This window comes from Salmo salar, chromosome 14 (assembly GCF_965601325.2).
Source record: "Salmo salar chromosome 14, fSalSal1, whole genome shotgun sequence".
Taxonomy (NCBI): Eukaryota; Metazoa; Chordata; class Actinopteri; order Salmoniformes; family Salmonidae; genus Salmo; species Salmo salar.
This window is the reverse complement of record NC_138304.1, coordinates 31,451,283-31,467,295: the sequence shown is the minus strand read 5'-3', so window position 1 is coordinate 31,467,295 and position 16,013 is coordinate 31,451,283. Positions and strand designations below refer to the sequence as shown.

The following is a 16,013-nucleotide window of genomic DNA, read 5'->3' as shown; positions in this document are numbered from 1 at the left end:
CATGACAGCCCGCTTGGAGTTTGCCAAAAGGCACCTAAAGGATTCAGACTATGGGAAAAAAGATTCTCTGGTCTGATGAAACCAAGATTGAACTTTTTGGCCTGAATGCCAAGTGTCACGTCTGGAGGAGACGTGACGCTTGGTGGCATCATCATGATGTCTGGATGTTTTTCAGCAGCAGGGACTGGGAGACTAGTCAGGATTGAGCGAAAGATGAATGGAGCAAAGTACAGAGAGATCTTTGATAAAACCTGCTCCAGAGCGCTCAGGAACTTAGACTGTGGGCGAAGGTTTACTTTCCCACAGGACAACGACCCTAAGCACACAGACAAGACAACACAAAAGTGTCTTCGTGACAAGTCTCTGAATGTCTGTAATCGCTGCCAAACGTGCTTCAACAAAGTACTGAGTAAAGGGTCTGAATACTTATGTAAATGTAATATTTCAGTTTTTTATTTGTAATACATTTGCAAACATTTCTAAAAACCTGTTTTTGCTTTGTCATTATGGGGTATTGTGTGTAGATTGAGGAGGGGAAAAAATTATTGAATCAATTTTATAATAACGCTGTAAGGTAACAAAATGTGGAAAAAAGTAAAGGTGTCTGAATACTTTCAGAATGCATGGCCTAAGGGTGATTATCTGTTCTCCTATAGGATCTGTATTACCAGTCCTATGCCCAAGTCGGAGTGCTGTTTGTTTCCATCCCCAACTTCAATGACTTCTACATTGAGCTGGATGGGAACAACATGGGAGTAGAGTGTCTGAGACTACTCAATGAAATCATCGCTGATTTTGACGAGGTGAGGCCCTTTCGGCTGCTACAGTTAACTTAACTGGGAGAATGTGTTCTATTCTTCTGTGTATGACTGTGAATCTTGTTTCTTTTTCCTCAGCTCATGGATAAAGATTGCTATAAGGACATTGAGAAGATCAAAACTATTGGCAGCACGTATATGGCAGCTGTGGGTCTAGTCCCCACCATCGGAACAAAGGTGTGTGTGTGTGTGTGTGTGTGTGTGTGTGTGTGTGTGTGTGTGTGTGTGTGTGTGTGTGTGTGTGTGTGTGTGTGTGTGTGTGTGTGTGTGTGTGTGTGTGTGTGTGTGTGTGTGTGCTTGCGCATGTTTGATATATAAAAAAATATATAACAAGGACAATGAATGAATGTGATTATGACATACAGTATATATATTTTTACTTCCTTTCTACAGGACAAAAGATCTGTCTATGATCACCTGAGCACAGTTGCAGACTATGCTATTGAGATGTTTGATGTGCTGGATGAAATCAACTACCAGTCATACAACGACTTTGTCTTGAGAGTGGGTATCAATGTGGGTCCAGTGGTGGCGGGGGTGATCGGGGCCAGGAGGCCTCAGTATGATATTTGGGGGAACACAGTGAACGTGGCCAGTCGCATGGACAGCACCGGAGTCCCTGGCAAGATACAGGTACCGTATAAAATTATGAGTTATGTTTGAGGCTTGAGGATTGGCCCGGAGTAGATTGGTGTTGGCGAGTAAATCTCATTGTATGACAGTGGTTTAACCTCGCTCTCTCTCTCGTTCTCTCTCCCTCCCTGTCTCTCTCTTTCTCTCGCGCTCCCTCCTTTCCTCCCCCAGGTAACAGAGGATGTGTACCGTATCCTGGGGGATAACTATGACCTGGTGTGCCGGGGGAAGGTCAGCGTGAAGGGTAAGGGTGAGATGCTCACCTATTTCCTGGAGGGCAAGGTCCACAGCGCAGGCTGCGCCACCACCTCCTCCGTGGTGCGCTCTGCCAGCCTGAACCGCCGCGCCCACTCCTGCGGCAAGGCCAGTGTTCCCACCAAACTGGGCAGTGTGAACTCTGTCGCCAGCTTCACAGTTCGCGCCAGCATGGTTAGCCTCGGTGGCACGGGTAACAGCAGCTCTAGCCCCAGTGTCAGTGTCAGCATCCACCCCATGCCATGCTTGCCCTCACCCTGCGTGCCCACTCTGGGAGAGGAGGATGAAGAAGAGGAGACAGATGTAGATGTGGGAGGAGTGGTGGTGGAACGGGTGAAAGAATTGGCGGTGTAGGGAGGTGGAGAGAAGAAGTGCCACACTGTTGTAAACTTGAGTTCCAGACCTCCCCGTCCTGGGCTATCACATCCGTCAGGAGTCACTGGGGGTCCCACTAAAGACTGAACCAGGGTCTCCTGTGGGTAAAGGGTACACTGGGATACTGGGACAGCCCACTGCACAATGTAGTGATGCTCCTCGAGGAGTTACCTGTCTCTGAGGATGGTCAGACTGGACAACTGGACAATCACACCTAGGATGGCTGCATGATAAAATCACGCAGACTTGATTGAGTTTGTTGTTACATAAATAGTGACTTGTCACTGTTTGCAACCAAACACAATCAACTGAAGAATTCCGGCTTCCAGCATTGGAACATCAGGCTCCTGGTGACATGACCAGGAGTATGAGTGAATGTGGCAGCCAGGTGATAGTGTGTCGTCCCTCTGTGTGTGTACACTCCCAACAGGGGGACATGCACAAAGCACAACCCAGTATTATCCACATAAAAAAACTGAACTTTTTATGTCTTCTTCTCTGATTATGCCAAGGATTCATTCCATCCTTCAAGGTATAATAGGCTAGTTTTCGTGTACTGTAAATACGGTATGCATGCAAGTGTGTATTCATACACAAGTATTTATATGTGTGTATGCATGTGGGTGTTCGATCTTAAATGAAATAGCACAAATACAATTTTTATACACTCAAAGAGTCCTCAACATCTCAAAAGGCTTTTGACACAACGTCTTTAGTAGTGCATGACCTGTTAGTGCTGGTCTGGACTGGTCTGGTTTCCTGTCGAGTGTAAACCAAAGCAATGAGCTCCTCTAACATCCTGTTGTTTAGTACTTCGTCCTTCACAAAAGGAGCACTACTGCCATCTAGGTTTCTGGCTTTTTAGAGCAAGTCATGGTCAGGGGGGTCAAACACTCAATAGGCAAGATATATGGTTTACTGCATGTGACATATTTTAAGTCTCATGGATCCAAACAAATAATCATGGCTGTTTAGTAAGACTGTTTTGAACCAGAATGGTCTGGTTTTAGATAAGGGTAAGTCACTTAGTGTTACATTTCTAATGTAGGGAACCAGGTGCAACACACACACAGTCAGACGTAGCTTTGTTTGCATCCATGAACTTGTCGAGTTGTGTATTGATCAAGGCTTGTTATTCGTCCATTGCTCTGCCCTGATAGGGATTATGTGTGGGGGTGTGTGTCCTGCGTCGGCTATACACGCAGCAGGCTGTAGCCAAGGCTTTGAAGGGACAGGGAGGTCGGTAAAATAGGCATTGGGTAAGGTGCGTTGGCTTTGACACACAGAGCGATGCCCTCATCCTTGAGTCCCCGATGTGTGCTATAGAACTTTAGTTAATGCCAAACCTGGAACAGTCACTCTTACGCACAACCACCAACACATACGTATGTATGCTCGCACCTTCACACATGCTCTGTGACACACACACACACACACACACACACACACACACACACACACACACACACACACACACACACACACACACACACACACACACACACACACACACACACACACACACAAAGAAAACAGTATTCTGCAAATACGTACAGACATAGCAACATCTGTGGCAGCTGTAGAATCAGTGTTTCCAACTCCCATGCTGTAGACTATGACCATTAGATAGAGAGATGACGACTTTCCCTTGATCTGCAAAAATGTAAATACGTCAAGTTTCAAGTATTTTGCCTTACTTCTATAAACGCTTACAGTGATTGAAAACTGCCTTTTTAGCGCATCACTTTGATACGCAGAATTTTGTAAATAAATGACTACTACAGCTGTAAACAACGTTGTATCTTGTACAGTGTAAAGTTGGGTTATCTCAGATTTTGTAATAAACACTTTATTGATGTACAAAATACATTTACATTGTTGATGTGCGTGTACACGTGTGTGATGTAGGAATTAGGCCAAGATTCAGAAATTCTGCCATTCCGAGATGTCAAGTCATGTCCTTGATGAGGTTACCCCTTGATAGGCATGTTGTTTGTCCCTCAACAAAATCCTCAAATCACCTTTCAAATTAGGACCACCATGGTCCAAGTGGATGTAAGTTACACTATATATACAAAAGTATGTGGACACCCTTTCAAATTAGTGGATTCGGCTATTTCAGCCACACCCGTTGCTGACAGGGGTAAAAAATTGAGAACACATATATGCAATTTCCATAGACAAACATTGGAAGTCCTTACAGTAGTCTCCCTGTACACCAAGTCAGAACCTTAGGATAAATAAAGGGGTCATATAAGCAGACAATGAAAGCTCTTACAATATTCGATGATTACATTTCTCTAAAACAGGCTATAGGCTACATGTGCACCATCAGGTCAGAACAGTAGGCTAAGTTATGAGGGAGAAAGGGACCAAATTATTAGGGTGAGAAACATTGGCTACTAACAACTTACTACACAACATACACTTAGTATTACTTTCTTAGCTACAATATACATATCTCCCTGGCATATTACATCATTTATACAGCAGCATACAATACATTTTTGGACTCGAAGGTGGTGTGGCGGTCCTTCGTGTGCAAATTTGTCATCAAACTTTGTCATCAAAGTCTGGCAATCTCTGGATTTATGGTGCTTTCAAAACAACTGGGAACTCGGAAGGTCGAATCATGATGTCCGTGATCTTTAGGTCGGGGCTCTAGAAAGAGGCCCGAGTTCCCGACTTGGAATTCCGTGTTGGATGACCGTTCAAAACATATGTCGGAGCTCGTATTTTTCCAAGTTCCCAGTTGTCTTGAACTCACTGAAGTCTGAGATTTCCAAGTTCCGAGTTTCCAGTTGTTTTGAATGTGGTAGAAGTCATGCTTGATTGACAGCATGGCCAATTTATTCAACTTTTTCTGTCCCATGGTGTTGAATGTTTATCCTTTTAAGTTTGGAAAAGAGACCCTTAAACCCAGACTTGGACTACACACCCACTCCACTGAATAGCAGGCTAGTGATTGCTTTGCAACCACTAAATCCTTCCAAACCACTCATTGTTGATTTTGCGATTTCCAACTTGTTGTGTAATGTTTATGTCCAATCGCCGATGAGCACCGATACATTTTATCTATAATTTATTTTCATATGACAAGGATGGAAAAGGATTTGCCAGTAAATTGTCAACTTGATTCATGACGATGACTGGTTTTCTAGCTTGCTAGCTAATATTTTGAAAGTATGATGTTGACGTGATATCAGTGATCAAGGCAAGACCCAGATGCAGACTTGAAGTGACACTGTTTATTGTAGCAACAGGGGCAGGTAAAGACAGGTCGAGGCAGGCAAGGGTCGAAAATACAGGGTAGGGAAAAGGTTTTGGACAGCAGGCGACTCAGGGTCAGGGACAGGCAAGGTTCAGTAATCCAGAGGTGGAGCAAAGGTTCAGGACGGCAGGCAGGCTCAGGCAGAGAGTTCAGGCAGGCGGGTACAGGGTCAGGACAGGCAATGGTCAAAACCAGGAGTACTAGTAAAGAGAGGCTGGGAAATGATAGGAGCTGACAGGAAAAACGCTGGTAAGCTTGAACGAACCAGACGAACTGGCAAAAACAGGCAGAACACAGGTATAAATATACAGGGGATAATAGGGAAGATGGGCGACACCTGGAGGTGGGTGGAGACAAGCACAAGGACAGGTGAAACAGATCAGGGCATGACACATGATCAGTCCAATCAAAGCTATAGAAGATATAACATGATTTGATGTAATTTTATCTGTGGCCAATGACCTTGAGCCTTCTTGGATGGGCACATATAATATAACTCTATGGCATCACTTGAATTTTCACGCTTTTCCCGTGGATTTTGCATTGAAGTAGTGTCCCCATGAGTGACAGAACACTGAGCCAATCACAGTGCAACTAGAGAACATTACCAACCCCTACGCTCCGTATTTTCCACTGGCTGCCCCACCACCAGCACAGAAATCACTGAGCTAGACTGAAACACCTGTATTTTGGAGCTGCCTTACTCAAGAAAGCAAAAAAGAGACCATGTTAGTATGCAGCTTTATTAACTCAATGATTGTTATTATTTTACATTGTTTGCAAACTGATATGTGACACGTATTAATGTCAAAATAACATGTAAAACAGGCACACAAAAAAATTAAATATATATATATATATATATATATATATATTTTATATATATATATATATATATATATATATATTATATATATATATATATATATATATATATATATATATATATATATACACAGTATCAGTCAAAATTATGGACACACCTACTCATTCAAGGGTTTTTCTTTATCTTTACTATTTTCTACATTGTAGAATAATAGTGAAGACATCAAAACTATGAAATAACACATATGGAATCATGTAGTAACCAAAAAAGTGTTAAACAAATCAAAATATATTTTATATTTGAGATTCTTCAAAGTAGCCACCCTTTGCCTTGATGACAGCTTTGCACACTCTTGGCTTTCTCTCAACCACCTTCATGAGGTAGTCACCTGGAATGCATTTCAATTAACAGGTGTGCCTTGTTAAAAGTTAATTTGTGGAATTTCTTTCCTTCTTAATGCGTTTGAGCAATGATGGTCAGTCAATGCGGAACATTTCAAGAACTTTGAAGTTTCTTCAGGTGCAGTCACGAAACCATTTAGCGCTATGATCTGGCAGTCCGACAGACAAATCTGAGTTTGGCAGATGCCAGGAGCATGCTACCTGCCCAATTGCATAGTGCCTGTAAAGTTTGGTGGAGGAGGATTAATGGTCTGGAGCTGTTTTTCATGGTTCAGGCTAGGCTCCTTAGTTCCAGTGAAGGGAAATCTTAACGCTACAGCATATAGTAATGTTCTAGACGATTCTTTGCTTCCAACTTTGCGGCAACAGTTTGGGGAAGGCCCTTTCCTTTTTCAGCATGACAATGACAAAGGAAGGTCCATACAGAAACGGTTTGTCGAAATCGGTGTCAAAGAACTTGGTTGGCCTGCACAGAGCCCTGACCTCAACCCCATCGAACCACCTCGGGATGAATTGTAATGACGACTGCGAGCCAGGCCTAATCGCCCAACATCAGTGCCCGACCTCACTAATGCTCTTGTGGCTGAATGGAAGCTAGTCCCGAAGCAATGTTCCAACATCTAGTGGAAAGCCTTCCCAGAAGAGTGGAGGCTGTTGTAGCAGCAAATGGGGGACCAACTCCATGTTAATGCCCATGATTTTGGAATGCGATTTTCGATGAGCAGGTGTCCACATACTTTTGGTCATGTAATGTATGTTCTGACTATGAATCAGCTACTAAAAGAAAAAACGAACTATCCTACCAAATTGCCCTCACTATATAACTGGTCCAAAGCACATCGCCCCACGTCTTGTCAGTGTCTGTGATAGACTCAAAGCCTATATGTTCAATGTGCTTTTCCAGCTCCATTCCTTAACCTTTGAATCAACACGGTTCTTACAATAACAACTTCCCTGCTATGCTTCAGCTGCCCAAAGTCACTGACAATGGCAAGTTTACAAAGTCTGTCTGTATTACTTTCCACAGATAAACCTAGGAATGTCACTTTTTCCCAAATGTTGAGTGTGGGCCAATGTTTTTAAATGTTTTCCCAGTGTTGATGTGTGGTTTTTCAGGGGCTCACTCAGTGTAACAGATACGTCAATACAGAGCTGGCCTGGCTTGCTCAACACTCCTGGTTCACCAGTCTGTTGTGGTGTTCTAGTAAGGAATCAAGGACACAGTCAACACAATTCCCTTCATGAGCTACAATTTAAACGTTCCTGTGGTTAGGAGCATTTCAATTGTATTGCTACTCATATCAAAACAACTAATCTACAGTAAATCATAAAAATATCGAAATGAGATGTCCTCTCCTGGTTTATTGCACAATAGTCTGTTATATTGGAGAGTAACTAGTCCTGTAGACTAACAGTGAAATGCTTACTTACGGGCCTTTCCCAAGAAGGCAACAAAAAAAGAAAGCGTAGAAAAATAATAATACAAGGAATAAATACAGAATGAGTAAAGATAACTTGGCTACGTACACGAGGTACCAGTACCAAGTTGACGTGCAGGAGTATGACGTAATTGAGGTAGGTATGTAGCTACATATACTGTAGGTAGGGGTAAAGTGACTAGGCAACAGGATAGATAATAAGATAATAAGCAGTATCAAATCAAACTTTAATTGTCACATGCACCGAATACAACAAGTGTAGACCTTACCGTGAAATGCTTACTTACAAGCCCTTAACCAACAGTGCAGTTCAAGAAGAGTTAAGAAAATATTTAACAAATAAACAAAAAAATACCGGTACCGAGTCAGCGTGTGTAGGTTCAGGTTTGTTGAGGCAATTTGTACATGTAGGTTGGGGTGAAGTGACTATGCATAGATAATAAACAGTGAGTAGCAGCAGTGTTCAAAGCAAATGGAGGGGGGTGGGGGGAAGGTGTCAATGTAAATAGTCCGGTGGCCAACAGTGTATGTGATGAGTCAAAAGAGTGCAATAAGGGTCAATGCAGATAGTGAAATAATTAACCAAATAGCTACCCAAACTATTTAGCAATCTATTGGCTTGGGGGTAGAAGCTGTTCAAGATCCTGATTGTTCCAAAATTGGTGCATCGGCACCGCTTGCCGTGCGGTAGCAGAGAGAACAGTCTATGACTTGGGTGGCTGGAATCTTTGACAATTATTAGGGCTTTCCTCTGACACCGCCTGGTATATAGGTCCTGGATGGCAGGGAGCTCAGCCCCAGTGATATACAACGTCCTATGCATTACCCTCTGTAGCGCCTTGCGGTCGGATGCCAAGCAGTTGCCATACCAAGCGGTGATGCAGCCAGTCAAGATGCTCTCAATGGTGCAGTTGTATAACTTTTTGAGAATCTGAGGGCCCATGCCAAATCTTTTTAGCCTCCTGAGGGGGAAAAGGCATTGTCGTGCCTTCCTCACGACTGTGTTGATGTGTGTGGACCATGTTATTCCTTACACACAGAGGAACTCAAAGCTCACGACCCACGCCACTACAGTCCCGTCGATGTGGATGGGGTCATGCTCGGCCCTCCATTTCCTGTAGTTCACGATCAGCTCCTTTGTCATGTTGACGTTGAGGTAGATCTTCTTGTCGTGGTACCAAACTACCAGGTCACTGACCTCCTCCTATAGGCTGTCTCATAGTCATTGGTGATCAGGCCTACCTACCACCGTCGTGTTGTGGCGTTGGAGTCGTGCACAGTCACACAGTAGTGAGTGAACGGGGAGTACATGAGGGGACTGAGCACGCACCCTTGAGCACGCACCCATGTTGAGGGTGAGTGTGGTGGATGTGTTGTTGCCTACCCTCTCCACCTGGGGGCACCCCGTCAGGAAGTCCAGGATCCAGCTGCAGAGGGAGGTGTTGAGTCCCAGAGACCTGAGCTTAGTGATGAGCTTGGAGGACATTATGGTGTTGAATATTGAGCTGTAGTCAATTGTCAGAATTCTCATACAGTGCCTTGCAAAATGATTCATCCCCCTTGGCGAAAATAAAAAAATAAGCAAACACGTTTGGTGTTCGCCAAAAGGCATGTGGGAGACTCCCCAAACATATGGAAGAAGGTACTCTGGTCAGATGAGACTAAATTTGAGCTTTCTGGCCATCAAAGAAAACGCTATGTCTTGAATTGAATCATCATCATTCCTTCAGAATTGAAGGAATGATGGATGGCGCTAAATAGAGGGAAATTCTTGAGGGAAACCTCTTTCAGTCTTCCAGAGATTTGAGACTGGGACAGAGGTTCACCTTCCAGCAGAACAATGACCTTAAGCATACTGCTAAAGCAATACTCAAGTGGTTTAAGGGGAAACATTTAAATGTCTTGGAATGGTCTATTCAAAGCCCAGACCTCAATCCAATTGAAAATCTGTGGTATGACTTAACGATTGCTGCACACCAGCGGAACCCATCCAACTTGAAGGAGCTAGAGGAGTTTTGCCTTGAAGAATGGGCAAAATTCCCAGTGGCTAGATATTCCAAGCTTATAGAGACATACCCCAAGATACTTGCAGCTGTAATTGCTGCAAAAGGTGGATCTACAAAGTATTGACTTTGGGGGGATGAATGATTATGCAAGCTCAAGTTTTCAGTTTTTTTGTCTTATTTCTTGTTTGTTTCACAATACAAATTATTTGACATCTTCAAAGTGGTAGGCATGTTGTGTAAATCAAATGATACAAACCCCCCAAAAATCTATTTTAATTCCAGGTTGAAAGGCAACAAAATAGGTAAAATGCCAAAGGGGGTGAATACTTTTACAAGCCACTGTAGGTGTTACTATTGTCCAGGTGGGAGAGGGCAGTGTAGAGTGCAAAAGTATCTGGATTGGTGTCCCGCTCCTTGAAAACGGCAGCTCTAGCCTTTAGCTCAGTGCGGATGTTGCCTGTAATCCATGGCTTCTGGTTGGGATATGCATATATGGTCACTTTGGGGACAACATCGTCCATTAACTTATTAATGAAGCCTGTGACTGACTGATGTGGTAAACCCTTCAGTGTTATTGGATGAATCCCAGAACATATTCCAGTCAGTGCTAGCGAAACAGTCCTGTATTTTACCATCTGCTTCATCAGATCACTTCCGTATTGAGCTTGTCACTGGAAATTTCTGTTTGAGTTTTTGCTTGTAAGCAGAAATCAGGAGGATGGAGTTATGGTCAGATTTGTCAAAGGAAAGGCGAGGGAGTTAGTTGTATGCTTTTCTATGTGTGGAGTAAAGGTGATCAAGAGTTTTGTTGCCTCTAGTTGCACAGGTTACATGCTGGTTATTCCAGTTTCCCTGCATTAACCTCTATGGGCTAGGTGGGACGCTTACTCAACAGCCAGTGTAATCCCGTGGCGCGATATTCAAATACCTCAAAAATGCAAAAACTTCAATTTTTCAAACATATGACTATTTTACACCATTTTAAAGACAAGACTCTCGTTAATCTAACCACACTGTCCGATTTCAAAAAGGCTTTACAACAAAAGCAAAACATTAGATTATGTCAGCAGAGTACATTCTGTTTCCGGTCACAACTTGCAGACTTGTTTACGCTTCTGTGCGTTTTGTTGCCGATCTTACTTTGCTACCTGACGGTTTTTACTTTTTCATTACCGTATATTTTTACTTTTTCCCTCACTCAACTTTTTTCATTCAACTTTTTCACCCCGGAGGTCTTATCTGGACATGGTTCGTCAGGACTTCAAACAGCCGAAGCTAAGTAACATTAACATGATGCCTTCTAATTGCAGTCGTTGTACTTATAATGTACAGGAGAATGATCGCCTTACGGCAAGGATAGCTGTGCTGCAAGCCCAGCTTCAGACGCAATTGTTAAGCAAGGGCAATTTCAGTGTAGGAAAGGATGAAACAGCGTCTGTGCCACCAGTAAGTACAGATAGTAACATTAGTATAAACCCCCTCGCACGGTCCCCGCAGCCGGACAACTTTCTCATGGCTTCTGGAGGGAAACGCTGTAGGAATGTTCAACCGGTGTCGCTTATTCAGCCGACAGAAACTTTCAACCGGTTCTCCCCATTAAGCGAGTCGGAGTCGGAGGCCGAGACTTCTCTGGTCTCTACTCCTCCCGTTGTGGGGTCTGAGACGCCGACGGCTCCCACCATTAGCTCTGACAAATTGAAAACCCTAGTCATTGGCGACTCCATTACCCGCAGTATTAGACTTAAAACTAATCATCCAGCGATCATACACTGTTTACCAGGGGGCAGGGCTACCGACGTTAAGGCTAATCTAAAGACGGTGCTGGCTAAAGCTAAAACTGGCGAGTGTAGAGAATATAGAGATATTGTTATCCACGTCGGCACCAACGATGTTAGGATGAAACAGTCAGAGGTCACCAAGCGCAACATAGCTTCAGCGTGTAAATCAGCTAGAAAGATGTGTCGGCATCGATTTATTGTCTCTGGCCCCCTCCCAGTTAGGAGGAGTGATGAGCTCTACAGCAGAGTCTCACAACTCAATCGCTGGTTGAAAACTGTTTTCTGCCCCTCCCAAAAGATAGAATTTGTAGATAATTGGCCCTCTTTCTGGGACTCACCCACAAACAGGACCAAGCCTGGCCTGTTGAGGAGTGACGGACTCCATCCTAGCTGGAGGGGTGCTCTCATCTTATCTACGAACATAGACAGGGCTCTAACTCCTCTAGCTCCACAATGAAATAGGGTGCAGGCCAGGCAGCAGGCTGTTAGCCAGCCTGCCAGCTTAGTGGAGTCTGCCACTAGTACAGTCAGCGTAGTCAGCTCAGCTTTCCCCATTGAGAGCGTGTCTGTGCCTCGATCTAGGTTGGGCAAAATTAAAAATGGCGGTGTTCGCTTTAGCAATCTCACTAGTATAAAGACCTCCTCCATTCCTGCCATTATTGAAAGAGATTGTGATACCTCACATCTCAAAATTGGGTTACTTAATGTTAGATCCCTCACTTCCAAGGCAGTTATAGTCAATTAACTAATCACTGATCATAATCTTGATGTGATTGGCCTGACTGAAACATGGCTTAAGCCTGATGAATTTACTGTGTTAAATGAGGCCTCACCCCCTGGTTACACTAGTGACCATACCCCCCGTGCATCCGGCAAAGGCGAAGGTGTTGCTAATATTTACGATAGCAAATTTCAATTTACAAAAAAAAAACGATGACGTTTTCGTCTTTTGAGCTTCTAGTCATGAAATCTATGCAGCCTACTCATTCACTTTTTATAGCTACTGTTTACAGGCCTCCTGGGCCATATGCAGTGTTCCTCACTGAGTTCCCTGAATTCCTATCGGATCTTGTAGTCATAGCAGATAATATTCTAATTTTTGGTGACTTTAACATTCACATGGAAAAGTCCACAGACCCACTCCAAAAGGCTTTCGGAGCCATCATCGACTCAGTGGGTTTTGTCCAACATGTCTCTGGACCTACTCACTGCCACAGTCATACTCTGGACCTAGTTTTGTCCCATGGAATAAATGTTGTGTATCTTAATGTTTTTCCTCATAATCCTGGATTATCGAACCACCATTTTATTGCGTTTGCAATCGCAACAAATAATCTGCTCAGACCCCAACCAAGGAGCATTAAAAGTCGTGCTATAAATTCTCAGACAACCCAAAGATTCCTTGATGCCCTTCCAGACTCCCTCTGCCTACCCAAGGACATCAGAGGACAAAAATCAGTTAACCACCTAACCGAGGAACTCAATTTAACCTTGCGCAATACCCTAGATGCAGTTGCACCCCTAAAAATTAAAAACATCTGTCATAAGAAACTAGCTCCCTGGTATACAGAAAATACACGAGCTCTGAAGCAAGCTTCCAGAAAATTGGAACGGAAATGGCGCCACAACAAACTGGAAGTCTTCCGACTAGCTTGGAAAGACAGTACTGTGCAGTATCGAAGAGCCCTCAATGCTGCTCGATCATCCTATTTTTCCAACTTAATTGAGGAAAATAAGAACAATCCGAAATTTCATTTTGATACTGTCGCAAAGCTAACTAAAAAGCAGCATTCGCAAATGGAGGATGGCTTTCACTTCAGCAGTAATACATTTATGAACTTCTTTGAGGAAAAGATCATGATCATTAGAAAGCAAATTACGGACTCCTCTTTAAATCTGGGTATTCCTCCAAAGCTCCATTGTCCTGAGTCTACACAACTCTGCCAGGACCTAGGATCAAGGGAGATACTAAAGAGTTTTAGTACTATATCTCTTGACACAATGATGAAAATAATCATGGCCTCCAAACCCTCAAGCTGCATACTGGACCCTATTCCAACTAAACTACTGAAAGAGCTGCTTCCTGTGCTTGGCCCTCCTATGTTGAACATAATAAACGTCTCTCTATCCACCGGATGTGTACCAAGCTCACTAAAAGTGGCAGTAATAAAGCCTCTCTTGAAAAAGCCGAATCTTGACCCAGAAATTATAAAAAAACTATCGGCCTATATCGAATCTTCCATTCCTCTCAAAAATTTTAGAAAAAGCTGTTGCACAGCAACTCACTGCCTTCCTGAAGACAAACAATGTATACGAAACGCTTCAGTCTGGTTTTAGACCCCATCATAGCACTGAGACTGCACTTGTGAAGGTGGTAAATGACCTTTTAATGACGTCAGACCGAGGCTCTGCATCTGTCCTCGTGCTCCTAGATCTTAGTGCCGCTTTTGATACCATCGATCACCACATTCTTTTGGAGAGATTGGAAACCCAAATGGGTCTACATGGACAAGTTCTGGCCTGGTTTAGATCTTATCTGTCGGAAAGATATCAGTTTGTCTCTGTGAATGGTTTGTCCTCTGACAAATCAATTGTAAATTTCGGTGTTCCTCAAGGTTCCGTTTTAGGACCACTATTGTTTTCACTATATATTTGACCTCTTGGGGATGTCATTCGAAAACATAATGTTAAATTTCACTGCTATGCGGACGACACACAGCTGTACATTTCAATGAAACATGGTGAAGCCCCAAAATTGCCCTCGCTAGAAGCCTGTGTTTCAGACATAAAGAAGTGGATGGCTGCAAACTTTCTACTTTTAAACTCGGAAAAAACAGAGATGCTTGTTCTCGGTCCCAAGAAACAAAGAGATCTTCTGTTGAATCTGACAATTAATCTGGATGGTTGTACAGTCGTCTCAAATAAAACTGTGAAGGACCTCGGCGTTACTCTGGACTCTGATCTCTCTTTTGAAGAACATATCAAGACTGTTTCAAGGACAGCTTTTTTCCATCTACGTAACATTGCAAAAATCTGAAACTTTCTGTCCAAAAATGACGCAGAAAAATTAATCCATGCTTTTGTTACTTCTAGGCTGGACTACTGCAATGCTCTACTTTCCGGCTACCCGGATAAAGCACTAAACAAACTTCAGTTAGTGCTAAATACGGCTGCTAGAATCCTGACTAGAACCAAAAAAAATTATCATATTACTCCAGTGCCAGCCTCCCTACACTGGCTTCCTGTTAAGGCAAGGGCTGATTTCAAGGTTTTACTGCTAACCTACTAAGCATTACATGGGCTTGCTCCTACCTATCTTTCCGATTTTGTCCTGCCGTACATACCTACACGTACGCTACGGTCACAAGATGCAGGCCTCCTAATTGTCCCTAGAATTTCTAAGCAAACGGCTGGAGGTAGGGTTTTCTCCTATAGAGCTCCATTTTTATGGAATGGTCTGCCTACCAATGTGAGAGACGCAGACTCAGTCTCAACCTTTAAGTCTTTACAGAAGACTTATCTCTTCAGTAGGTCCTATGATTAAGTATAGTCTGGCCCAGGAGTGTGAAGGTGAACGGAAAGGCTGGAGCAACGAACCGCCCTTGCTGTCTCTGCCTTGCCGGTTCCCCTCTTTCCACTGGGATTCTCTGCCTCTAACCCTTTTACAGGGGCTGAGTCACTTGCTTACTGGTGTTCTTCCATGCCGTCCATGGGAGGGGTGCGTCACTTGAGTGGGTTGAGTCACTGACGTGGTCTTCCTGTCTGGGTTGGTGCCCCCCCCTTGGGTTGTGCCTTGGCGGAGATCGTTGTGGGCTATACTCGGCCTTGTCTTGGGACGGTAAGTTGGTGGTTGGAGACATCCCTCTAGTGGTGTGGGGGCTGTGCTTTAGCAAAGTGGGTGGGGTTATATCCTGCCTGTTTGGCCCTGTCCGGGGGTATCATTGGATGGGGCCACAGTGTCTTCTGATCCCTCCTGTCTCAGCCTCCAGTATTTATGCTGCAGTAGTTTATGTGTCGGGGGGCTAGGGTCAGTCTGTTACATCTGGAGTATTTCTCTTGTCTTATCCGGTGTCCTGTGTGAATTTAAATATGCTCTCTCTAATTCTCTCTTTCTGTCTTTCTCTCGGAGGACCTGAGCCCTAGGACCATGCCTCAGGACTACCTGGTATGATGACTCCTTGCTGTCCCCAGTCCACCTGGCCGTGCTGCTG

The 16,013-nt window shown here is 43.8% G+C and overlaps 1 protein-coding gene across 1 annotated transcript in view; it reads left to right on the top strand.

The window, feature by feature from the left end:
• The window catches only part of LOC106569164 (adenylate cyclase type 1), a 54,569-nt gene extending 50,636 nt beyond the window's left edge, over window positions 1-3,933 (top strand). The window contains exons 16-19 of the mRNA XM_014140214.3: window positions 657-803; window positions 897-995; window positions 1,212-1,451; window positions 1,623-3,933. Coding sequence (XP_013995689.1) covers window positions 657-803; window positions 897-995; window positions 1,212-1,451; window positions 1,623-2,060 — 924 coding nt within the window. The 3' untranslated portion in view covers window positions 2,061-3,933. The remainder of the gene's footprint in view (window positions 1-656; window positions 804-896; window positions 996-1,211; window positions 1,452-1,622) is intronic.
• The last annotated feature ends 12,080 nt before the right edge of the window (window positions 3,934-16,013 follow it).